This window comes from Ambystoma mexicanum, chromosome 8 (assembly GCF_040938575.1).
Source record: "Ambystoma mexicanum isolate Mex_15411 chromosome 8, UKY_AmexF1_1, whole genome shotgun sequence".
In the NCBI taxonomy this organism is placed as follows: domain Eukaryota; kingdom Metazoa; phylum Chordata; class Amphibia; order Caudata; family Ambystomatidae; genus Ambystoma; species Ambystoma mexicanum.
The window spans coordinates 175,487,945-175,514,507 of record NC_090929.1 but is presented as its reverse complement, the minus strand read 5'-3'; the positions used below and the strand labels follow the sequence as shown (position 1 = coordinate 175,514,507).

At 46.1% G+C, this 26,563-nt stretch overlaps 1 protein-coding gene across 1 annotated transcript in view; it reads right to left on the bottom strand.

The window, feature by feature from the left end:
• The window catches only part of PMPCA (peptidase, mitochondrial processing subunit alpha), a 422,362-nt gene that overhangs the window by 14,275 nt on the left and 381,524 nt on the right, over nt 1-26,563 (bottom strand). The window contains exons 11-12 of the mRNA XM_069609581.1: nt 16,329-16,391; nt 9,296-9,440 (exon numbers count right to left, since the gene is read on the bottom strand). Coding sequence (XP_069465682.1) covers nt 9,296-9,440; nt 16,329-16,391 — 208 coding nt within the window. The remainder of the gene's footprint in view (nt 1-9,295; nt 9,441-16,328; nt 16,392-26,563) is intronic.

The following is a 26,563-nucleotide window of genomic DNA, read 5'->3' as shown; positions in this document are numbered from 1 at the left end:
AGTGATCATGACACCAGGAACAGAGGTCACCAGCTGCATCTTTTTCTTCATTTGTAAAGGTACTGTAAAACCAGACAGAGTACTTACCTCTCGCGGTGAAAGTGCTTGAAACTTTCCCAACTCACGGGCCTAATCAGCTTGTGATCCAACGTATGATTCTTCTTGCTACAAACTATTCCTAAGAACTTTTGCAGAGACTTTTCAGTTTACCTACCAGAACTGCTTTATCCTATCCAAGACTTTAGCCCATTGACTTTGGCCTAGCCTATTGAATGGACTGTTCTGGTGAACTAAAAATATCTGCACTGCCTAAGAACAAGTTACTTACCAACTGTAACGTTCTTTCAACTGGATGTTCCTCCCATGTATTCCTCATCTTATGATAACTCGTCCCCAGCTTCGTTGCTTCGGCAAAAAATGTTCTCTCGGCAGAGGGCGCTGTGCTTGAGGTCGTGGCGTCGATTGATCCCTCGACGGACTCCGTACTCTGTCGACGTCACCGATGGTATAAATAGCTCGAGCCGCGCCCGTTGCTTCAGTTCTGTTTTTTCGATGAAACATAGGAGGAACACCCAGGCGTGCCCCATGACAGATACATTCTTCGTGAGAGGAAAGTGTAAGAAAACGTAAACTGTACTGTGGGGTAGGATGGGAGGGTCGATGAGGAATACGTGGGAGGAAAATCCAGTCGAAAGAACATTACAGTTGGTAAGTAACTTGTTCTTCGAATGGATTGTGTCCTGCCACGTATTCCTCATCTTATGATAGACTCCCATAGCAGTGGCAATTTTGGAGGTGGGAGTACTAGTTTGAGTTTTCGTGGACAGAATGCAAAACTGCCTTGGTAAATAATCCCTCATTGGAGGAGGCAGTATCCAAGCAGTAATGCTTGACAAAAGTATGCATTGTTTTCCAAGTTGCAGCTGCACAAATATCTTCTGCCGGGACTCCCCTCTTTAGAGCCGCAGAAGTAGCCATTCCCTTTGTAGAATGGGCACGAAGCCCATCTGGTGGGTCTTTTCCCGCTAATCTCTAGCATTCAATTATGGCTAAGATGATCCAGCGGGATATGGTCTGTTTTGTTACAGATAAGCCTAGTTTATGACCAGTATAACCCACGAATAGTTGGTCATCTTGTCTCAATTTAGACATCCTTGAGATGTAAAAACTAAGAGCCCTCTTGGGATCTAGTCTGTGCAGTCTCTCCTCTTCCTTGCCCAAATGAGAAGGATAAAAAGTTGGCAGTACTATTTTTTGTGACAAATGGAAGTCCGAAACTACCTCTGGTAAGAATTAAGGTTTAACTTTAAAAAAAAATAGTATATGGTAGTTTGCATGAGAGGGCCTGAAGTTCACTAACCTTGCGGGCTGATGATGGGGGCACAAGAAGGACAGTTTTTAGTGTTAAAAGCCTCAATGGACATGAGTGCAGAGGCTCAAAAGGTATGCAAGTCAAGAATTTTAATACTAAATTTAAGTCCCAAGTTGGGACATGAAAAGGTATTGGAGGGTATACGTTAGTAAGTCCTTTTAAGAATTGAATTATTAGTGGTATTTTGAAATATGAAACCTCTTCCGAGGTGCGCTTGAAAATGGACAGCGCAGCAAGGTATCCTTTGATTGTTCCTATCTGGAGGCCCAGATTGGCTAGACGTAATAGAAAAGAGAGCACTACTGGAGTGCCACATTGAAAAGGGTCTACATCCTTATCTTTGCACCAGTTACTAAACCTGTTCCAGCGTGATCGATACAAAGATTTTGTTGCTGGCCTTCTGGCCGAAAGCAAGACTTCCATTACGTCATCCGGAAGATCCCAATCCTTGTATCTCAACCTCTCAGAAACCATGCGTGAAGGTTGAGTGTCTTGACCTCTGGATGGAGAACCCGACCTTCCTCTTGCGAGAGAAGATCCTCTCTTTGCGGAAGACGTATTGGAGGGCAGATGGACATGTCTAGAAGGTCCGGGTACCACGTCCTCCTGGCCCAATCCGGGGCAATTAGGATCATGGTTTTCCTGAACTTTCTCAACCTCCTGATTACTTGAGGAATCACGGGGACTGGGGGAAAACACGCACAGCAGTGGAAACTTCCACTCCACTACGAATGCGTCTCCCAGAGCTCCTCTTTGAGGATATTCCCTTGAGCAGTACTGATCGCACTTCCGGTTGATCGCGGTGGCGAACAGATCCACTTGAGGGGTTCCCCAAAGGGCAAAGGTCTCAAGAAGGACTTCCTGAGCCAGCTCCCACTCGTGAAAGACCGTGCTCTGCCTGCTCAGAGCGTCTGCCGCCGTGTTCTTCTCTCCGGCTAGGTGAATTGCCGATAGAGAGATTCCTTCTCGTATTGCCCAGAACCATAGCTGCATCGCCTCTCTGCACAGTGGTAGTGACACTACGCTGCCTCTTTTGTTAAGGTAGTACATGGCCACCGTGTTGTCCGTCATTATCAGGACATTCTTTCCCTGTACAGAGGGCAGAAAGGCCTTCAGTGCTAGTCCGATTACCCTCAGCTCCAAAAGGTTGATGTGTAGTTTGGACTCCGATGGAGACCAACGACCGCTGATTGTCAGATCGTGGGTGTGTGCTCCCCACCCTGTGAGTGAGGCGTCCGTCACTACTGTTATCTCCGGCCATGGTTGCCAAAAAGACTCCCTTGAGAATGTTGTTGTTGCAAGCCCACCATAGAAGATCCTGAGCAACTGCGCTCGGAACTTGCAGAAGATCCGACATATTCCCTGAGAACTGGGACCACTGAGTTCTGAGTGCCCATTGAAGGGATCCCATTCTCAACCTGGCCTCTGGGTACTAGGAAAATGCAGGATGCCATGAGGCAGAGCAACCTGAGAAAATCGAAGGCCGGTAGACGTTGGGCATTCTGGAATTTTGTTACCATCTGCTGGATGTGGAGAGCTCTCACTTCGGGAGGCAAGCCTTTCCCAGAGGAAGTGTCCAAGACTGCTCCGATAAACTGGAGCTTCTGGGATGGTATCATGTGGGACTTGAAATTGAGGGAGAAGCCCAATTTGTGGAGGAAGTGGCAGGTGATCAAAACATGTTCCTGAGCTTGTTCTGGAGAACTTGCTCTGATCAACCAGTCGTCCAGGTAGGGATATATGTGAATACCTCCTCTCCTGAGACTCGCTGCCACAACCGCCAACAGTTTGGTGAAAACCCTTGGGGCGGAGGTCAACCCGAATGGCAGAACTCGAAACTGATAATGAGAATTGCCAATCGCGAACCTCCGGTACTTTCTGTGCTTTGGATGGATTGGCACATGAAAGTAAGCATCCTGAAGGTCCAATGATACCAACCAATCTTGGAGTTGGAGAGCCTGAAGGATCTGAGAAAGAGTCACCATCTTGAACTTGTCCTTCCTGAGGAACTTGTTGAAGTTTCTCAAGTCCAAGATGGGTCTCAGTCCTCCGTCCTTTTTTGGAATGAGAAAATATGGGGAGTACCAACCCCTGTTCCTCTCCGCTACAGGTACCAGTTCTATGGCACCTTTCTCTAGCAGGGTTAAAATTTCCTGCAAAAGGAGCGGATCTAGAATTTTGACAGAGTTGGCCCCTGGTGGATGATTGAGGCCTTTTTAGAAAGGGTAGACAGTAACCTTGGGCTACTGTTTCCAGTGCCCAAGCATCTGAGGTAATGCCCTGCCATTCCTTCCGATGTTGAGAGATCCTGCCTCCCACTGGTGTTTTGTGCAACAAGGTCTCAGAGGGATTTGGAGGCGGCTGCAGGAGTGGCTGAGGGTACAGATGCCGCTCCTGAGGCTGATTTTGCACCCGTTCCTCATGCTCCACGAGGGAAGTTTCTTTTGCCCCTTTGAGAAGCCTGTCCTCTTCCTCTACCAAAAGAAGAGTAGTATCGAAAAGAACGACCCCTCCAGGAAGATGAGCCGGAATAGGGTTTTAGAGGCTGGCGCATAGAGGCACTAAGCGATTTACCTGCCGCTTTCGAGGTCTGAAATTTTTCTAGGCTTTCATCAGCCTTGCTGCCAAACAGCCTCGAGCCATCAAAGGGCATGTTAAGGAGTCTGGCTTGCACATCTGGTGCGAACCCCGACTTCCTCAACCACGCAAATCTGTGTAGAACAACACTTGCAGCCATGGACCTGCTGATACTATCAGCAGTATCCAGGCCAGACTGGAGACATTCCCCCATTGCCTCCTTCCCGTCTTTGACTATATTCAAGAAGCCTTCCCTTTCCTCGCCTACTGGAATATGATCAGCCGTCGCTGAAATACAGTCCCACAGGGTATGTATGGGTAAACCTGGCCAGGGTACAGGTGACATGTGTCGATTTAAGGGCCATACTGCCTGGCGTGAAAACTTTACGTGCCCATGCGTCAACCTTTTTATCCTCTCCATCTGGAGGAATAGTGGGATATGCAATTTGTTTTGATGTAGATGCTGCCTGAATGACTAGACTTTCTGGAGTCGGATGCTTATTTAAGTATTCAGGATCCGTTCCAGCTGGTCTATATTTTTTGGGAAAAGTGCTATCTGCAGCAGCAATACTCTCTGGTTTATCCCAGTTTTTCTCCACCGTCCTTTGAAGAGCCCTGTGAAAGGGGAGAGCTGGATCTTTTTGAGGCCCTCTGACAATTATATCCGTCATGTCATCCTGTTAAAAAACGGGTGAAGTGTTACCCCAACCCATATATTCTATTACTCTGGTCATAAGACCCCTGTACCCAGCATCTGCATGCTCTGCAGGATCAGGTCTGGCAAACTCTAATTCTGGGGAGGTGTCAATTCCACTGGCAGAATTTAGAGTATTCAGGTCTCTCATTCTAGATTCCTGGTCAATAAGCTCCTCAGGAACTTGCTTTGTGCCATAAGAAACTCCAAAAGGACTAACTTTGTCTTCTTCTGAGCCAGATTCCTCATAAATTGAGGACATGGACTTAAAAAAGTCCAACCTGGGCAAAGGAGTGAATCTCCTTTCTTCTTCTACCATACGCGTCGAAGGGATTGATAAATTCTTCGAAGTTGTCAAAGGAGTCTTCGAGGACTTCGAAGATGACTTCGACATGGGCGTCGAGGATGTTTTTGGTACCGAAATGGTCCACGCCGACGAAGTCGTCAAAGCCTTCGACGACTTGTGTTTTTTGTTTGGCACCGGAGAAGTGCTCGACTCTTGAAGAGTCTTCGATGACTTGGCGTCGACTCGAGTTTTTTTTAGTTTCCTCGACACTACTGGTCTTTACCATGGTAGTCTTGGACTTCCCTTTGTCGTCCAATGGAGCGACCTTAGGGGTATGGCTTTTTCGAGGTTCTTTCGAGGGGGTCGGGGCCGCGTTCTCGAAAACCTCCATCTTTTTACGGAATTCTTCCCATTTACTGGGAGAATCTGATTTTGTCGGACATCGAATTTCTTCGGTCGACTCTGAAGAAGATGATGATGAGGGAGATCTATGTCTCCTCTTCATTTTTTTTAGATGATGACGAAGAGTGTCTCGATCCACTCCTAGATCAAGATCTCTTGGAGTGCCTATGGCGATCCGATTCCTTCGAATCAGTCGCTTTCTTATGTTTTTTAGACGTAGCCTTCTTAGAGGGTTCCCTCCCCACTGACAGTTTACCTCTCCTCTCACAAAGAGCTTTCTCTGTCATGGATTGGCAGGAACCGCAGTCGTCGGTTCAGTGACTGGAACCGAGACACCAGAGAAACCCGGTGGGGATCCTTGATCGACATTTTTGATCCACACTCTACATACTTCTTGAACCCAGTCTTGGGTGTCGAAGGAGTTGAAGACGACGACATTTTCTTCACAGAAAATCTGAAGCGCGCCGTACTCGATGGCGAAGCGATCGGAAAAACGGAACTGAAGCAACGGGCGCGGCTCGAGCTATTTATACCATTGGTGACGTCGACAGAGTACGGAGTCCGTCGAGGGACAATCGACGCCACGACCTCGAGCACAGCGCCCTCTGCCGAGAGAAATTTCTTTTCCGAAGCAGCAAAGCTGGGGACAACGAGTTATCATAAGATGAGGAATACGTGGGAGGACACAATCCATTCGAAATAAGTATTCTTTTTATGTTCTGATAACCTATGCCTTTTTGCTCCTCCTTCAAAGTATTCTGAATACATCAGAAACTTAAGAGTGTACAGTACTGAAGTATATTTGTGCACGATTATATTGCCTCCTTCTTATGAATGCTTTATAACTGACAGTTAAATAAATTAATAAGTATTTAACAAAGAAATCTTGAGTGTAAGAGTTTATTTGAACACCTGTGTAACATCATTACAGCTCACATTCCCTCTTGAGATAAGCCTGGCTGCTCAGCTCCGCTACCAAAAACTGTGTAGTACAGACTTATACTAAAGGTTGGTTTTACTTACACCTGTAGTCAAAGTTGTGTGTAGTGGTCCCAAAGGGTACTGCATACAAACATTGCCTAACAGCCAGGCCCTTATCCCAAACGTCGTCTAGGAGAGGTACCGCCAGAATGGTCTTCCTCTTGGCCTCACGTCATTGGTAAAGGAACTCTTCCTTCTTGGTCTCTTCTGGCGTCAGTCAGAAGAGCTCAGACTCGCAGGCGACAATGGCGTGGAACGACCCCACTTTGTCTGGGGAAGAAGCCCTCTGCGGTGGAGAAATGCTGCCGTAGTCGCAGTGTCTGTCCCCCATATCCCTAGGGGAGAGGGCATGTACGGTGGTTGATGAGGCGGTGTAGTGTGCAGTTTTCTCTGTTCTCTGGGGCTGGTGCCGGAGGTGCCATCGGCATCCTCTTCTGGATCTCCGACACCAGGGTGTGGAGTTGAAAGGTTGCCCAGTGATACGTCCCTGGGAGGTGTTTGGGGGGTAGGCTTGCTGGGCTCCAGTATCCACGTCGTAGTCGGCATTCCTGCCGTCATCGTCGTCCCCCTGGGTGTTTCTCCCGCCGCTGTTCCCCACGTCCTCCGGGACCGTGTGAACGGACACCAGGTCCTCCTTGTCCGCGGAAGACATTTCCGTGCCCTGGAGTACAGTTGAGGCCTCCACTCCCCCCACCCCTTTTGCATCCTGAGGGGTCAGTCTTGGGCTTCGGGATGGCATCCTCTTCTCTGGCGTTTTCTCCACCGGCTTGGCCGAGGCCTCCCGCATCGCTGATGGGGCCACTCTGGCTGCCGCCAGGGTGCCCTGGACTGGGTCAGCCCATTTAGCTTTCGAGAGGGCAGCCGACACCAGCTTGATAGAGGATGACTTCACCTGAAACAGACTCGCTGTGCTTGGCCTTGTCTTGGGTCCCCACGGAGGGAGCACCCTCAAAGGACTTAGAAGTCTGCTTCGCGGACCAGCCAGTCCTGGGCGAGGCATGCCCCTACTGGGCATTGGAGCCATACCGCCAACCTACTGTGAAGATCCTGGACGGTGCGCTTGGAGAATCCAAGGAAGATTTCACAATACGCTTCCCTGTGGTCCGGATGGAGACGGTAGAGGCACTGGGAGTGTTTGTTCTCCACTAACACGTTCCTCAATCCGCAGCTGGAGCAGAGCTTGAAGAGGGAACCTCCCTCCTTCTCCTCTGACATGCTCTGGCGTGCGGTGTAGGCCCGATGGCCTTCTGGAATCTTCTATGAAACTCAACGATTCTTCCCTTGAGGGGCGTTGAAAGATGCCGACAAACGGATCCCTGCATGCCAGTCAAAGAAGCGAAAGAGCACACTGGCTCTATTTGACAAAAATAAAAACTTGACGAAAAAGCGCAAAAACAGAGAAAAGTTCTGAGCAAAACATGCGGACTCCCAACACTTGAACGTGCGTTAAAACTGAAGATGTTTCCGAGACGAGGGGCTTAGGGAGACGGCAGTCATTGGCTGGAGCCAGTATGACCCAGAGTTGAGTGATTAGTTTAGAGGAGAAAGACAGTTTGTAAGTGAAAGTGAAACTGTTTCTTTTACAGAGGATTCCCAGCCTGACGGGGAATATTCATGAGCATGTGAATCCATGCCAGACCCCGCCCCATGCTGGAGAAAAAAAGGTTTCAAATGTTATTTAACATGGGGTTTTCTTTAGGGTGTGAGGCTTTTTTTTGTTTTTTAGGCACTACCCCATCCCTCCTTTTATATACGATGCTGTCCCTGCAGACAGCTCATCCTTGACACACTCCGGGCATTCCCATTCCTCCTTTGAAAAGCAATAAGAATTGGATAGCCAATAGGGTTTGGCCATCATGTCAAGGGCAGCCGGCAAATGTCCAATATATTACATGCCATGACTGAAGGACATCAATAAAGTTCACACTATCACAATTGATGATATTAAAGTAATTAACACTAATCGGGAAAACACTTCAGACAAAAAGTAGAGCAAAACAAACACTGTTCAGTTAGGCCTCAGCTCTAGGACTCTTTCCATTACATTGGCAGAAAGGACAACCAACTGCAACTAAGGTACCAACAAAATGTTCAACTTTCAGCAATTCGCAATGTCAAAAACCTCTAAATGGAGGAAATGAGGACATCATTAAGGGGCATGTGTAATTATGTACGCTAGCCATATAACACTATCCACAGGCTTTGCTGCACCGGATGTCACTAGAGTGACACCTATATCTAGGCTAGACAAGTACCGTAACTCTCACATAAATTACTTTTACTAAAAAAGCTCTTTCACCTCTTGAAGGGAGACAGAATTCTGAAGCAGGGTAAAACAGGTGCCTCAATGTTTAGGGAGGTACTGTTCCCCAGAATCGCCAACTGGCTCCCAGCGGACGCATGTATTATATTTAAAAATCTTGCTGCATTATACAATGGTGTGCCTCTTGGAACCTCAACCTGCAAGACTTCAAATCTGGAAATGTTGAACACCAGATAGCCAGTGCATTCATTAAGCTACCTCATCCAAGGTACATAAGCAAGCATTTTCAAATTGGGCCCTATCCCAATGGAATGCCCTTGCAGAACAACATGGTCACTGTACAGGAGGAACTAAACCACTACCATTAATTTCTTTGAGATAGCCTGACACCCAGGCTTCAGCTTCAAGGCTTTTTCCCCCCACATACTCGGTGCCGGGGAATGGCACTTTTGTGCCAAGGCCATGCAACAAAGACCGAAGAGATGGGGCACTCATATACATGGTGCCAGAGCTCAATGGTGTTTCCAGCACCAAACCCAACCAGTTCCCCAAACATCCTGCTATTATCATGTAGACAGTAATTGATATACGTCTTGCTTACAATATGCTTTGGACTGTTCCTAAATATGTTAAGATAGGTTTTCCTCCGGATGTAGATTGGGGGTGTGCACACTGTAAAGTAACATGCAAGGAACACACAAATGCAGTTCTAGCACTCACCGATCAGACTGCAAAGTTCATTGGGCAGTTTCCTAGCACCAGTCGCCAGGACTTGCCTTCCTACATCCTCGAAAATAACAGGCCGGGACTCAAGGTTCATCATGAGCATGGATTTCAGCTGAGTTTTTGCTCTCTCGAGTTCCACCTGTGTGGCGAGAGGAGGGAAAAAATAACAATATGAATCGAGCAAAAGCCTCCCTGTCCCCTCAAGCAGTTCATACCTACCACATCAGCAATATAGTTCATAAACTCTGGCACCATGTGACCTTCAATCGGAATTTTAAAAGCAGACAGCATATTTGTGAAGGAAAAGCCACCATCAGTGTTGCTTGGCAACAGGAGGGTCAAAGAATGGTACCAACCCATTCAGTGTGCTTATGTTAAAAACATCTCAACTCCCCCAATTTTTTGAATTATTAAAATAAGGTTGCTAAGAACTCTGTTGAGAATGATTTGCTCAACAATCGACTCTGAGATCCCCAGTGTGCATTTTATTATTTATTATTGTTATGGTATTTATTGAGCATGGACCTGGCTTTGAGAAGCAACGAAGTGCTTTATAGAAGTATACAATACAGATACATAACAGCGCTTTTCAGAGGTAACAGAACAATTCTACAGTGGGTGGAAGGGTATACAGAGGGGCACAGAGGAGGGTTTCAGTTGAACCGGGTGGCGAGGATGAAGTGGCGGGTGGCGTTCATCGAGTCAAGTGGTGCAATGTGATGGCCTAGGTGTTGAGGTGGAGAGATTCCTTGAAGTGGCGGGTCTCGAGTTCTTTTCTGAATTGTAGGAGCATTGGGCGAGTCTGATGCCGACGAGGAGGAGTTTCCATTGTCTTAGGGCGTTGGCAGAGAGGCTTGTTTGCTGGTCCTTTCCTTTCTGCAGTGGCAGATTTCAAGTATGTATGGGTCCTGGCTTCTGGTGGTTCGCTGTCTGCCAGAAATGCAGAGTTTCTCTGCAAGGTAGCTGGGTGGCTTGAGGGCAATTGCCTTATTGATAATGCAGCAAGACTTAAAGGTGATTCGTGCATGCCATGGGAGCTAGTGAAGGTCGACAAGGGCTGGGGATATGTGGTCATATCTGCGTAGACCCTTGATGAGAACACCTCAGGGGCACAAGGGAGGCCGACTAGAAGCCTTCAGGGAGTGCATTTAAACTGATTAGTCCCCATTTCCTGCATTGGGAGGATCCTTAACAGACATGGACTAATGTTGCGAAAGGGCCGATTAAAAAAAATAAGTAAAATTAAACGTCAATCACAAAGGTTTTGACTTTTTCAAATATGAATATTGATTTTTGTTTTGAAAACAAAATGCCTGAACAAAGGAAATTGTTCTCTGTTGGTGAAGATGATACTACGGGTTGTACCTTGTCTGGGGAAGGCATCAAATATTCCTCAGGGTGTGAGTCCTGAAACTCCTGATGAGGGCCTGTGTCAGTCCCTATATATTCCTCCTGTTCAGTGAGGATTTCAGATTGAGTTTCTAGTACGGTGTAACTTTACTGGCTGAGGGTGGTTCTTCTCCTGCTATACTTCCTCTTTTCCCCTGGATTCCGTGGCTTTACATGCAAGCCATCATTTTTGACTTGGTGTCTTTTATTACCTGTATTGACCATTCTTCTTTGCATTTTGGCGTCAGTTCTGACACAGTAGAGCTCAGATTTGAAGTTTTTCCTAAAATGACAGTCAACCTCATGTACATCTGCCATGTTTCCTAGTCTTTGTGATGAATCCTGCGGAGTCCTCATAGAGACCCTGCCTAAAGTCTCCACCCAGTGGCCAGGGAAAGGCAGATGCTTTCTGATCCTGACCTTGGGGGAGTGTTCTGCGGCAGGATCACCTGGGAGGAGAAAGGGCCCAGGGGAATGTGAGTGGTAAGACGCAGTATTCGTCTTCCTCGAAGGCATCTCGTAAACGCCAAAATATGGAGCGGCTTGTCAGAACAATCTTTCTGCTCCCCAAGTTCAACATCTTAATATGGGTGAAAACATTCAGGAAACCTTAGACCAATGAATACCCTTCCAAGATCATGGAGACGTATAGAGCTAGAAGCTCCCCTAACTCCCAAAGGTACAGTGAAAAGCAGTCTGAATAATAAACTATAAAAAAACTTTCTCTATAAAATCAAGTCTTGTAGTTGATCATTATGATATTCCTGTAGAGAATATTAGGGGAAACAAATGAGCTTGAAATCAAAAATCAAGCTATAAAAACTAAATTTTTCATTAGGGACATTAGGAAGACGACACCGGGACCAGTGTCGAGCAGCGAGCACTAGATGATCACAAGAGGGGGTCTTTGCCATGCATGGGAGTAAACCAGGTGGAAGCTGATTAAGTGAAGTGGTGTTAAATTATCCAAACTATTTATTGCTGGAAGCAAGAACTGTCAAAGAAGTGCTCTATATCTTTAAAACTAAAACTGTTGTTGCAGAAGCATCCTGACAAAAAACTGTGTTGGAACTTGGATTACAAAGTAGGATTTCCTTAAATCTTTTGGAACCATGGAGCAGAATCCTATTTGAATCTGGGGAAGGGGAATTCATCCAGATTATAAGGCTACATGTAATTATAACGAATGAAATAATAACAAATCAAAAACATAACTAATAAAAAAACAAACAATTCCAAAATAACTAATCTTTTTCTTTGATTTGGGTGGGCGTTCCCCCCACCCCCCAAACACCCCCTTTTTTATAATACTTCTTTATAATACCCCCCCACTCCCAAAACCACTATTCCCTCTCACCCCATTTTTAGTTTTTCCAGAGTTAGTTATTTTGTTCTAAGTTGTTCTTTCATTTGTTATGTTTTAATTAGTTTAGTATTCGATCTAATCACTGCATACCAATTATAAGGAGAGACTTCTTATTGAGAGCTTAACTGATATATTTGTGTTTTGCCTTTGAACTGCCATTCATTACCTTGTTGAGTTACTGTATGTATAAGGGTGAGGGACCTTTTGTTTAGAGTGTTTCCTTCAGTTTATTTTAGGCATGGAAATCCTTGTCAGAGTAGGGACAGTGAAGCGTTTAGCCAACCTTTCGAGTTAATCAAATGGCATCTTTTGAAAAACCTTCACAAAGTTATCCGCCTCACATTTCTGACCCCTCACATCTTCAAACTCCTCCTCAGAGAGGTCTACTAATGTTTTGCATTTCAACGTCCCGGCAAGAGATTTCTCAGCTGGTGTCGACTGTGTGCACATAATAGCAGGTGATGTTTGTTTTGATGGCCCTTTGTGTGTAGTTGAATGCTTTGAAGACTGTTGAGTCGTCTTGTCTCCAACCATGTGTGTAGTGTCTTTAGCCTAGTTTGACAAAGTCGAGGACTCGACGCTCATGTCTGGTTTTCGGCTTGCGAGTCTCCGCAGACTCTAGATCGCCAGGGGGTTACCCCGAGGTCGAGCCTTTGGAGCTGGGGATCTGTTGCAGTGATGTGGTTTCTAAAATGTCTGTTTGGCTGTAAGGGGAAAGGTCTTGACCCCCGCATTCAAATCCCTGTTCTCGTGAAACGTCGGTGCTGGACTTGGTAGTTTCCGAAACCTTGTGCACGGTATAATAGGCCCAGAGTTTTCAGCTTAAATAGATGGCAGACGGGCAGCATTATTCGCTGCGATACCTTGGGAGGCAGTTATTACACCCTGTGTGCGTCTCTCCATGGAAATTTAGAGTCGCCTTGAGAAAAATGCAAGTGGTCTATCCCCCATATGATCATCAGGGAAACGTTGCTAGCCTGCATTTTTTTTAAAGGGGGAAAAGACATTATCTAGGCGTCCTGTACAAGAAAGTGTAAATATGTCTAAATCTATAACTACAGATAGGACCCCCCCTCTCCCACTCTTCGAACTGTACGCATGTCGTGAAGCAGTCTTTTTGGCTCAAAGGGATCCTTCGTCGGCCCGTCTCCATCTGTGTGCAATGGCGTCACTGTTTATCTCCGCTACAAATCTTGCTGCCAACCGATGGCAGAAAACACCAATATGATGCATGAGGGGTTTTGGGTACCTGGACATGTATCAGGGAAGAGACTACAACTATCAAAAATCTGGATTCATGGGCACAACAACAATCCCTTGCCAACTGATCTAACACACATACACATAGGGACCCCCGCACCCCCCCTTTCATTACATCCAGGGAGTAGGGCCCCATACATTATGCTTAGTCATATAATCCTCACATTTGGGAGCCACCTATGCGCTATACATATGTATTTACATCACAATGATTACCATCGTGATGCAGGATGCAAGTGGGACTAGCTCTTGAAATATGGAGCTATATACACAGCCCTTTAGGGGCTTCCGCTAGTGGAGCTAAATGTTCATATATTCAATGTCTAGCAACACAGCAATGACAATTGGATTTACCCACAGACAGATGATACTATTGTGTGCAATTGATTGCACCTTCTGTAATGGCCGCCAAAGTACCTTTTGTGAATTGGCTCCTCTCCTTCAAATATGGCTGACAGGAATTTAACCTAGTCTTAGTCGGGCTTTTATGTTTGATCGTGAGATTAAAAACAATGAAGTGACAATACACCGCCTTCCCGGGTGTACTCATGCGCGAGATTCCTCACGGAGCCTCGCTGCCCTGAGTGCCTCTCATATGCCGCAATAGGTAAGCGTTTTTAATTCCCCTTTTGGCAGCCCAGCGTTGCTCTCGCACAATTCGATGCCTCAGTAACAACACCGTTAAATGCACTAGACAAGGTACTCAGGCAGCTGCCACACTCTTTTTCTGATATAATATAACCGCGGCCTCCCTGTTGACACCGCCATCATGTTTATGCGTTACCTTCACTGTAATACATCTCTAAATTGACCATGCGCTCATGTTGTGATATTAGCACTTGGAAATCCATAGTACTAAACCAGTATGGTTTAGCCTCGCCCACAAGGTGCCGACATAATATCAATGACAATGCATATATGCTCACATGTTTTCACTCCAATCCTGACCTATACTGTTGACATACTGCATGAAAGCAGCTACTATGTATACAAAAAAACAATGTGGTCTGTTAATTCACTGCCTTAAAGCTCATTGTGGACAGGATTGGGTCCATGTGACAAACTAAGGAGCACCATCCACGCTCACCGTGCCCTCAGATGAAGAAAAACACAACATCATAGCAGGAATGAATATACCTAGAGGTAATTCCTGCCTATCCTCTACATTCTTATGGTGGCTTTCACACAACAAACGCAAGCAAGCTATCTGCACTGGCCCTCCCCTTTACCTTCCACCTGGGGAGTTTACTCTATGATCACAATGTGGGGTTACCTTTGAAACAACAAGTGGTACCAGGGAATCACATGCATGCACCATTGAATAATAGATATAGAGGGATCTATTTGCGCCACACCCTTGGGCGCGATGCACAGCCCCCATACGTGAGGTGTTGGGACTCGGGTTTTTTAAATGCCTAGAGAGCCAAAATCTTGCGTTGGTTAAAAGCATACATGCTCAAATTAATAGACATACGTTGTCCTCTGAACTCGGCAACTAAACAAGTCCCTTCTTCCCTAGGTAGATTGTGGGGCCCCGCTACTACACGCGGATAGAAGATGCAACCTAAATACATAAGAAATTGGTCCTGAAGATGATCAAATCAAGATATCATCGAAACCAGTTGACCTGACATTCGACAGATGTCTTCAGCAAAAACAAAAACAAAAAAACAAAAACAAAAGACACCGTCTAATAACAGACTTTTCTTATAACGCCTTGTATCTATATGATAGATAAGAGGCACCTTGGATTAATTCCTGAAAAAATGTTTGTACTTTCTTTGTAAATTGGTGCCAGATACACTTTAAGGGTTCCGCATTGGTAATTCATACCTGCGGTACAACCATAGATAGAGGGAGGAGGCACACACTACAGAGGTTGAATAAAGCCTGGAAAATCCCCTGTCGTGTGTTCCTTCACCGAAATTCACCATCTTTTTAAAAATTCAATTTTTAACACTTTTTGGTGTGTTCCTGTTTTGGGACAGCCCAGCCATCATCCAGGCTTTCCTTTATTAACCATCCATTGTAGAGCTAGGGTCAGTTCCCTCTCCTACCTATCCTCTTTTAGATAGGCAGACTACCACACGCTCCCTAGGGACAGTCCACCCTGCAGGGACAGGGTGTTCTTCCAGCCAGGATCAGAATTGGTAACACAATTAAAGTTTTTCTTGCCCTTAAAGATTTCTTTGGCAATTGTTTCAGTTTTTTGGTCTACATTCTGTCTCGTGTGATACTATGTTAGTTAATGACAGAAAGGCTTTGATATCCCTGGAGGATTAGCGATAAATCGAATTTTGTTCCTTTCACACCTGTATGTGTTTTGTTTCACGTAGGATACTGCGACAGGAAAGGCTCCTTTTCGACCTCGGAAAAAACAGATATAGTCTGCCATCTAGTGGCTGGCTTGGAGTATATCAAAGCATGTGAATCTAAGCAGATTCACAAGCTCCAGAACATTGAATATGTGATACACAGTTAGCACCCTAATTCCTAGCAGCCTGAATCCAAGCGTGGGTTCACAAAAGGTAACCTTGGTCTAGATGTCAGGATTCCATGGTATTTAGGGTATTTAGCTAGTGGTACACATCTTAAGAATCCATTTAAGTTTTCACGCACGTAACTAAAGCACTTTTCTTGGAAAAGCAGGAGAGGTAATCTGTAGGATGATCTACTTAGTGTAAATTAGTGAATTTAGATTCTGGGAGTTAGTGGTGGGGATTATGAAATGTTTCTATGTTTTTCTACGTTTCCTTAACATGGCCATCAGGAAGCCTTTGTTTCTCCTGGGCAAGATGGAGGCTCGGTTTCACAGCAGTGATAGGAGTAGTGAGCTGTGAGAATTCTAAACTGCTTTTCATTTTAGTCTCTCAAGAGACAGGTCGCAGTTTCCAGAGCTCAGCAAATGTTTAAAGGCCTAAAGAAAAATTCAATATTCTGAAGAAGATTATGTGAAAGAAACTATAGAGATCTTCAGTACCAGTTTTTTTTTTTTTTTTTTACATAAGTTACCTCACCAACCACTCCAGCCATGTGGGTGAATTCCCTCGTGATGATTTCTACCATTTCCCTGACCTGTATAAAAAATAAATAAGCGTTAGGACATTACAAAAGTATCGACTGTGCAAATTAATAGCCCAACAGACTTTAAAAAAAAAAAAAAAAAAAGGGAGTGATCAGTCACAAAATGTTTACCACAAGAAACCCACGAGAAACCCACAGACATGCAACACAACAAAGCATCATAGAAATAACCATATGTGGTGCACTTCCTTTAGGGTGTAGTCTGTTTTTTTTTTTAGAAAAAGTCTGTGTGGCAGTAGGGGCATGAAACAACCATAGTACGTGCTTTGCCTATACTTCTTTATTCTCAGAGTAACACTTGCAAACTGTCAAACATTTCTCATATAAACTATTTTGTTTTGCACGTTTAACAAATATGGCAATTTGTGTAGGGCGACCTAGAAATCCTTGTTTTGGAGGGCCAGTCCCGTCTGTTTCATATATTCCTTTAGCCCAAAAGCAGCTAGAAAAATAGCCAAATGTCAAGAGTAGGCTTTTAAGCTAGATCCTAGAAACTATGTTTAGAGTTCTGGAAGTTCAATCCAAACTGCTATGTATATTTCCGACACTCCCAGAGGTAGACAAAGCAGATTCGGTATGTACCAAAATTTGGCTTCGATTAACTATTTGGCCCTATTCCAGCTGAAAAGGAGATTTTCAGCTTCGGCCGAATACTTAATTACCAGTTGAAGACTAACAGTTTTCCCTACAAAATTCATGAAGTACTTAGACTGCGTGCCTGGAATCATTCAGGCATGTTATGTTTATACTTTAAAAGGATCATTAAACAAACGCTGCTGTCACATTTTGAAATGCTGCTGAAACAGGTGGATATAACTTTTAACACACTCCATGAATTCTTTCACTACAGGCACTTTAGACCACAAATCTTTAGTCTATGATGTGTTGTAGGCTGAGAGTGTAGCTAGGTGTATTTGTAAAGGGAATTAAAGACTAAGCCCGAGTCTAAAAGCTATAGTAAATAATGTACTTTAATTTTAAATCTTTCGATTGAAATTGCAAAAGCATTGCATGAAGTTATCATACACAAAGGAAAAACAATATGCAACATAACAGAAAAACAACAGGGTAAATAGCAAGTAACACGGGCAACAGAAGACATTCCTTTCTGGTATTGTCAACAAAATAATGGGAAGATGTCCGGGGGTACACATCACAGCGCTCAAGGCTGTATACATCTGAAAGCACACAGGGTTAGTTCAACAAAATCATCCTACAAGGCATCATAGATAAAAGTATAGGAGGCTTCAGCTTCTCAAGACGTTCTATCATCAGAGTGGCAGAACATCCCCTGCAAGAGAGCCCTACAAGCTTCCAGATTCGTGGTAGGTTCTTTCACACCTTTGCTCAATGCCCTGTACCACTCCGCCGTTTCACCAAACTCTCATGACACGGTGATGCTCTGCTTGTCTAATATGCAAGCCAAGTACATGAGCTTAACTATACGTCAAGCCTTATCTGGGCAGAGGTATATGCCAATTAAGCATTCCATAGAGGTCCACTTGTATCTATTAACACACGGCTCCTCCAGTGCCCCTTGAATCTGAAGCCAGAAGGTATGCACTTTCAGGCACATTCAAACCATATCGAAGAAGTGTGCAGGCTCACCATTACACCACGGGCACCCTTGGGACTCCTACGTTTTAAAATGTGCAACTTTTTTATGGGGTAATGTACGTCCGATACAATAGTATCAGTTGCAGCAGACGGAAAACGTGCGTTCCTAGAGACCTTTTTGGTGAACATTAATGCTGTGTCCCATTGTCTACCATCCAACTCACATCCTAGGTCTGTCTCCCATGCAGCTTTAATTCGTGAGACACAGACACTTGCTCCAGTCATCATACTCTCTTGAACATGTCACAGGTTTCCACCAGCCTTCCAAATCCTAAACTGTGGAGAGTATATTGTCAGACATGGGCTCTTCCGGCCATACGCGCTACTTCTCCTTAGCAAAGTTAGTGAGTCTCATATCTCAGGAACTGTCCTTTATTTATCCCATATTTGTGCGCTATATCAGAGAAATCCCTGAACGTCGCATCTTTGAAGATATCTCCCCAATTGGCAAGGCCCATTTCCTCCCATCTTCTAAATAAGGATAGATTGCTCTTTTCTCGACACATGCTCATCGACAAGGGTATATGTGGAGTATGCCTACCCCAGGTGAAGGGACCTTATTATTCTACTCCATACCCTCCTCCTTAGGTCCAAAAGATCTGGTTTATTCAGGAGGCAGCTATCAGCAATCCACAGGGCCTCCTTAAGAGCAACAGGTTTTATGGCACCATGCATCATTGAGGTATCCAGTGTCCCATCAACCGGCAGCCATCTAGCCAAGTATGGCGCTTGAGCAGCAGGATCCACAGTAGTTGAACCCCAACATCCTCGTATCTCAGCTTTAGTGTAGATGGAGAAATTCTATGCCTCTTCCTGCCCTACAGGAAACCTTTGATAAGCAAATCCAAGGATCTAAAGAAAGGGCATGGGACAGGGAAGATGCCATATATTGACCCCCAGATATCGAAATGCCTGCCTTTTCCACAAAATATCCAGTGACGGGAGATCTTCTAGGCTACAGTTAAGCAACCGAGCTAGCAGGAAAATTAAAGACTACTCTTTACTAAAGGAGACACCAGTGAGTCGCAACATTGTCCAGCACCTTCATCACCAGGGGGAGGTTATGTGCAGGTTCTTTCATGTACAGGAGACAATCATCTGCATGTAGCGAGATCAAGTGATGCCTTCCGTTCACCTGTATCCCGGAAATACACTGCTAACTGCTCCAACGCAAATACGAATAACATCAAAGACAGAGGACACCCTGCCCGGTGCCCCTACGTATCGTCCAGGGGGCAGATATATGTCTACCAGTACATACTCTAGCAACAGGCATAGAATAGATCAATTTAACACAGCTAGAGACCCTTCACCAATTCCAAAGCTGACAGAACGGCGTACATCCATTTAAATAAAAGAATCAAAATTCTTTACGGCATCCAATGATACAACCACATAGAGGGCATTATGTTTTTGGGTCCCATCGATGGTATACTGGAGTCGGCGCAAATTCAATGATTTACTTCTATTCGGGACAAAACCACTCTGGTCACAAGGTATCAGGGAGCCAATAACTCACGTCCGTATCTTGACATTCTGATTTACCATCGACAGAGGCCTATAGGAGTCACACACGTAATGCGATTTCCCTGGCTTAAGAATCGGGACTATCGTGGATTCGCACATGCTGTCAAGGAGACAACCAGTCTTGTATGCCTCCTCAAGCACCCCGAGGAGCACAGGCATTCACTGTCACTACAGGTAGTATAAAACTCAAACGTAGCCCCCCTCCACCCAGGGGTCCTACCAGATTTTTACAACACTTCGCAGCACTTATGGGCGCATCTAGGGCAGCTGCCTATTGTACCATAAGACTGGGCTGCTCAATATTTGCTAGTGTGTAGGTAACCTCAGCCATATAAGCCAACTTGTCAGTAACGTACAATAACTGGTAGTACCTACTAAATACATCATTTATTGCCGACTGACTTACAGGTTTCACCACATTCCTCGTTAATGTCTGTAATCGTGTGTCTGGGTCGCTCGCTTTTGCATAACCATGACAACAATCAGCCAGATTTATCTCCCTCCACAGGCATCCAGGCGACATATGTGCCATAGTCAAACGTTCTAAGACGTTCCCAGGTTTCAATGCATGCTATGCCTAAGGGCAGCAAGGTCTCCTCATTAGGCCCCCCCACCACTCCCTCGAATTCCTGTATACTGTCCTCCAACTTACCCAACTCGGAGATTAAAGTTTCCTGAGGCTTCCCGCCTTGGCAATCGTCTCACCACGTACCACCACCTTCAGGGCCTCCCATATCATACTCCATTTGTCTACGATACCAATATTGACCTCCAAGTACTCTGTGATCACCTCCTCTAAGTGGCTCTGGAAGACGTCATCAGATAAGGCGTTAACAGGCATCCACCATGTCGCGATCTGTGCATTTGTGCACTGAAGAACCCAAGTGACAACCAACGGGGAATGATCAGAGCTGGCTCTACCAACATAAACCACCTCCACATAGTCATATATTCCTACCCAGTAAACTGAATCCATTCTAGTATGGATCTTGCATGGTGCAGATTATTAGGAATCACATCTGCTGTCCACATTGAAAGCCCTCCAGATATCAATCAAGGCGAGATCCTGCAGTATGGTGTGCAAGGTTCTAGCTGCTGAAGAGGGCTGCGTAAATCTATGATCAGATCTATACAGTTGGGGGTCCAGTATGCAAGTGAAGTCACCCTCCCCCTGACCCACATACTCATAGAAGCCCCCGCAGGGGTGTCAGCCTCTCAGAGAACGAAAGAAGGCAGATGCGCTGTGATTCAGGGCATATGAGTTCACAATACAGACCACTCCATGTTCAATGCAGCAGCAAACAATTACCAGCTTACCCTGATCGTCCATTTCGACTTTGATCAACTTTAATGGCTCTGATCCAGCCATCACACCAGAACACCCTAGCATATATCAAATATGGCAAACCATAACTAACACATCCCCACTTCGTCATGACTTTAGTGAGCTCCTCCCCAAAAGGTGCGTTTCCTGTAGCAAGGCTATGGAAATCTGTTTCCTATGTAAATAGGAAGCAATCTTAAACCGCCTCATATATGAGGACATGCTACGGACGTTCCATGACAATTTTAAGCATTGTCATTCTTCAGGAAACAAAGACCCCTTCTCCTCCCGTAACACATCAGCTGAGGTCCCCACACAGCCACCTCGCGCCCTCAACGTGCCCCAGTCCACATCCATCCCATCCACCCTCCGCCCCCCATACTCCAGCTTCTCAGATACCCACAGTATTCAATACCCACCATATCTGTGCCCATTTTTAACAAGGGTGAACCAAAAAGAACAAACCATAAAAGCAACAGCATAAGTGCCTCAACAGTGAAACACTGCTCAAGACATCCCATCCGCCCCAACCCAAGAACAAGCATGCTGCAGAGGTCCGTAGGCATAAGGGGGTCCGCCATAGCAGTGTCCCCCATTGGCACGGTTGCCACGGCTTCATTGCCTGCTTGCGCCATATCAGAGTACACAGAGTTCCGTCTGGGAAATCTCATGTCCAGCTCCCAAGACATCATAAAATTTCAATCGTGTTGCACCACATGCACTTTGGTTCAATCAAAGATCCATATCCGGGCGAACCGCATTCCCACTCGCTAGAAGTAGCCTTACTCCATTCAGCCATTCACAGGATCTACTGCCCTTCTCTCAGGTCCAGGCGCCAATACACACTTGTCCATCTATTGGTTGGCTTCACTGGGATGATTGAACAATAGCGTTTTCCCCTTATAGATCACATTCAGCCTAGCTGGGTTTATTAGCATCTACTTGATTCCCAGATTGCAGAGCAGTTCCTTAGTTGGGACAAACTTATTTCTCTCCTTTTGAAGAAGAGTTGTGTAGTCTGAGTTAATAGCCAGCAGTGATGATCCACGTTTGATCGTACCTCCATTTCTAGAGAACTTAAGTATCTTCGCCTAGTCCTGGAAGTTGAAGATCGGCCCAAAAAGAAGTTCACCCGGATGCGGTGGCGCGCCAGCGACCTATGCGCCCTTTCGACAGTGAAACCATGGAGGCAGCTTCCCAGGCCTAATTTCTTGCAATGTCAGATTCTCAATGTAGGACGTAGGATCAATCCCTTCCTCACCATCTGCGAGCCCCATTATTTGAACATCGTTGCAGCGTGATCTGCCCTCCGCGTCTTCAGCATGCTGCTCCAGGACCTTATTCTTGCGTACCAGTTCCTCCACTGTAGCTTTCATCGTCTCAGTGGTGGCCTTTGTGGTCAAGAGCTGTTCCTCATTATCTGCCTCCCTAGTGGATATCGATATTTATTGAGTCTATTTTGTACCCAACAGAGATGCGTAGCGCTGCTATCACTGCTAGCACCTTGTCCTCTTGGACCAGCGTGCACGGGCCACCATCCACATTCCACCCATCAGGCAGCGAGGGAGGATCTTTCTGGGCTCTTCTCAACATAAATGCCTCCATAATTGTCTTTTTCTGTGTCGCCTCCGACTTGGACTCCTGCATGCCATGTGCCAGTCTGTTGCTGCTGGTCACTGGCAACATCGCTAATTCAGAAAAACTGACAAAACAGTGTTACGATGATTCAGACCTGGTGGACTGATTTTAGGAGGCCACCCTAGTTATGGTGAACAGGGAGCTTTGAGAGTTTAGCCAAAACCCAATCAAGGTAGCAATTGAGAGCAGTCAAGGCTTAGTCTCAGGAGAGTGCGAGTGGGGTCAAGGGCCCTAAATGAGCCACAAAGAATAACATCATAATTCAATTTAGACAGTCAATTATAAAAATACAGTCAGTTATTTAGGCCTTTAGAATACACTGAAAAATGAAACAAGCAGGTAGTACTCTGAAACAAAAAATTAAACAAGCAGACACAATAATTCATAATACAAATATATACAATCACCATTAGGTTCACTTAATATGCATCATCAAATAACCTAGCCAGGTAATGCAGAAGCAGCAAAATGATGGGAACCATTCACAAGTACAAAATCCTAATTTTAGAAGTCCAAACCCTAAAATGAATAGGGCCTTTTTCCCAAAAGTCACAGGTTCCAAGACATGTTTCTCACAGGTATGAGTTCTCTTTAAAAAGGATGCAATGGGTTTGTGGCGGTGATTCGTTTAAAACTAATTAGATGTTCAATAACTATTTACCAGAAGATAGGTATATTTACTGCTTTCTTCCTTACCCAAGGCTCACACAGGGGCAAGATACCCAACCCAAGTTCGGCAAACAAAGGGGAGTGGAAGGGAGGTAGGAGACAAAAGGACTGGTTTCCAATGTTATCCTGGGGGGTGAGGTGGGTGGGACAGGCACGCTTACTTACTCCCCTGACTCGGATTTTCCCAGCAGTCACGGTGGGTCAACTGGTGGGGGCTGGGGGCTTGGCTGGGGGCTCAATCTTCCACCATTTGATACAGTGAGAAGTGCCCAGTACGAAGAGGGAAGTTCCAGTGACCATCATGCAATGACTAGCATCCTTCCAGTCACAGAAGCTGCTCCAGGACAGGTTCCTGTGAAGATAGAAAGGGAAGGAAACGTGTGGCACAATCTGGCACCACCAATGTTCTGGGCTTGAATGGCGACGGTTCTGGCGAGATAGCCCACGAGAGAGCTTGACAGTCCAAGGATACTTCGGAAGGCTCCAAAAGGCTGGAACCTCGTGGAGGCATCAAGACTACTTGGTTCCCACTAGTCTAGGGGCTCATGCACTGCAAAGGGTCTTCCGAGATGAGGCTGAGGAGCAGGGCTTCGCCAGCCTGGACACTGGAGGGAATGCTGGCCACTTTAGGAGTCGTATTCAGGTCATCAACTTTTTTTTTCCATTTTTTTATTGTGTGATATAGTTGACAAACGAAACTACACACAGATGCACATCAAGTAATTCGACACGATAAAATATATTTTCACAACTCTCTCGTAAAAGTCATAACGCATACACGTTTTTCCATAAAATCTTTTTAGAACAAAGATTTCATACAGTCTCGAGCATTATAAAAAATTAATCACATTGATTGACAATCTGTCGTTGGGAGTCACTAAAAGTTCACCAAATAGACTTCCAGTTTAACAGTGGGTAAACGCAAAAGAACAAGTTACTTTCTTACCTGGTAACGTTCTTTCGATGGGATGGTCCAACGAAGTATTCCATATCTATGACATGTAATCACCACAGCTGTGCTGCTTCGGAAACTTTATTCGGCGTCTGCGTCCTGCGTCGATGACGTCGATGAGCCGTCGTCGAGGACCTCCTCCGACGTCCGACGTCATCCGATGTGATAAGTAGGACGTACGACGCCCGTAGCCTCAGTTGTAGTTTTTTTCCCCCAGAACGTGTGACATTAGTCAACTGCCAGTCAGACACAAAGCCTTGTGGAACGTAAGCTGCAATCGCAAAAGAAATTCTACAGCGGGGAAGGCAGGGCGGGAGCGATATGGAATACGTCGTCGGACCATCCCATTGAAAGAACGTTACCAGGTAAGAAAGTAACTTGTTCTTCGAGGGGATTGGGTCCTCCGACTTATTCCATATCTATGACAGACTCCCAAAGCAGTACCAGAGCAAGGAGGAGGGAAAGAATTTAGAATCAAAATTTAGAATAGCCAATCAAATAGCAGAGCAAAGGACCGCCTTGCCAAAGGCCAGATCCTGTCCTCGGATGGAATCGAGGGAATAGTGACGTACAAATGTATGTACTGAAACCCAGATGGCTGCATCACAGATGTTGCGAATAGGAACACCCCTCTGCAGGGCAGTAGATGCAGCCATACCCCTGGTAGAATGGGCCCGCAAGCCAGCCGGTGGTTCCTTACCGCCAAGCGGTAACACTCCGAGATGGCCAAAATAATCCAGCGAGAAAGTCTGTTTCATCACAGCTTGCCCCAAACGCTTTCCAGCGTAACCAATAAAGAGTTGATCGTCCACTCTGACCCGGGACATGCGTGAAACATAAAAGCTTAAAGCTCTCCTAGGATCAAGCCTATGGAGCCTCTCCTCTTCCTTACCAGGATGCGGAGGAGGATAGAATGCCGGAAGAACAACCTTCTGGGCCAAACGAAATTCTGTCACTACCTTCGGAAGAAAAGAAGGACAAACTCTAAGGACAACCCTGTCCTTGTGAAATACAGTGAAGGGTGGCTTAACTGAAAGTGCCTGTAACTCACTCACTCTGCGAGTTTTCAGAGTTAACAGCCTCAAAGGGCAAGAAAGTAAAGGCTCAAACGGAGCACTCATAAGAAACTTAAGAACAAGGTTTAAATCCCAACCGGGCACCAGGAAAGGTGACGGAGGGAACACATTAGTGAGCCCTTTCAGAAACTGTGAAATTAAAGGGATTTTAAAGTAAGAACACTCTTCAGACGAGCGCTTAAAGATGGACAGCGCCGCCAGGTAACCTTTAATGGTACCCACTTGCAAGCCCCTGTGGGCCAAAGAAAGTAAAAAGGACAGAACCATGGGGATGTCACATGCAAAAGGATCCACATTCTGAACGCTGCACCAGTCGCAGAAGTTACGCCAACGGCAACGGTACAGAGACTTTGTTGCTGGCCTTCGGGCCGAAAGCAACACCTCCATCACGTCTTCAGGGAGGTCCCAATCCTTATACCTCAACCTTTCAGAAGCCAAGCGTGAAGGTTGAGGGATCTGACCTCTGGATGGAGAACCTGACCCCCCTCCCGTGAGAGCAGATCGTCTCGGTAGGGAAGACGACATGGAGGGCAGATGGACAAGTCGAGAAGGTCCGGGTACCACGTCCTCCGAGCCCACGCCGGGGCAATGAGGATCATACGGGAACCGAACTTCCGTAACCTCCGCAGCACTTGCGGGATGACGGGGACTGGAGGGAACGCATACAGCAGCGGGAATGACCACGAACGCTTCTCCTAAGGCTCCTTTTGGAGGAAATTCCTGCGAGCAAAACCTTTCACACTTCCGGTTGACACTGGAGGCGAAGAGATCCACTTGAGGGGTCCCCCAAAGGGCAAAGATCTCCAGGAGAATCTCCTGAGCCAACTCCCACTCGTGAGAGATCGCGCTCTGCCTGCTCAGAGCGTCCGCCGTCACGTTTTCGTCTCCGGCCAGATGAACTGCCGAGATCGAAACTTCCTGCTGGATGGCCCAGAACTCGAGCTGCATTGCCTCCCTGCACAGAGGAAGTGACCCTGCCCCCCCTTTTTGTTGAGGTAGTGCATGCCCACTGTGTTGTCCGTCAGGATCAGGACACTCTTTCCACGCACAGTCGGCAGAAAAGCCTTCAGGGCTAGCCTGACGGCCCTCAGCTCCAACAGATTGATATGGAGTCTGGACTCCGACGGAGACCAACGACCGCTGACTGTCAGCCCGTTGGCATGAGCTCCCCATCCCGTGAGGGATGCATCCGTCACGATCGTCACCTCCGGCCAGGGAAGCCAAAATGGAGCCCCCTTCATCAAGTTGCCTTAGACGGCCCACCACAGAAGGTCCCGGGCGACCAAGGGCGGCACCTGAACCGGGTCCGACATCCTGCCGGAGGACTGCGACCATTGCGTCTTGAGTGCCCACTGCAAAG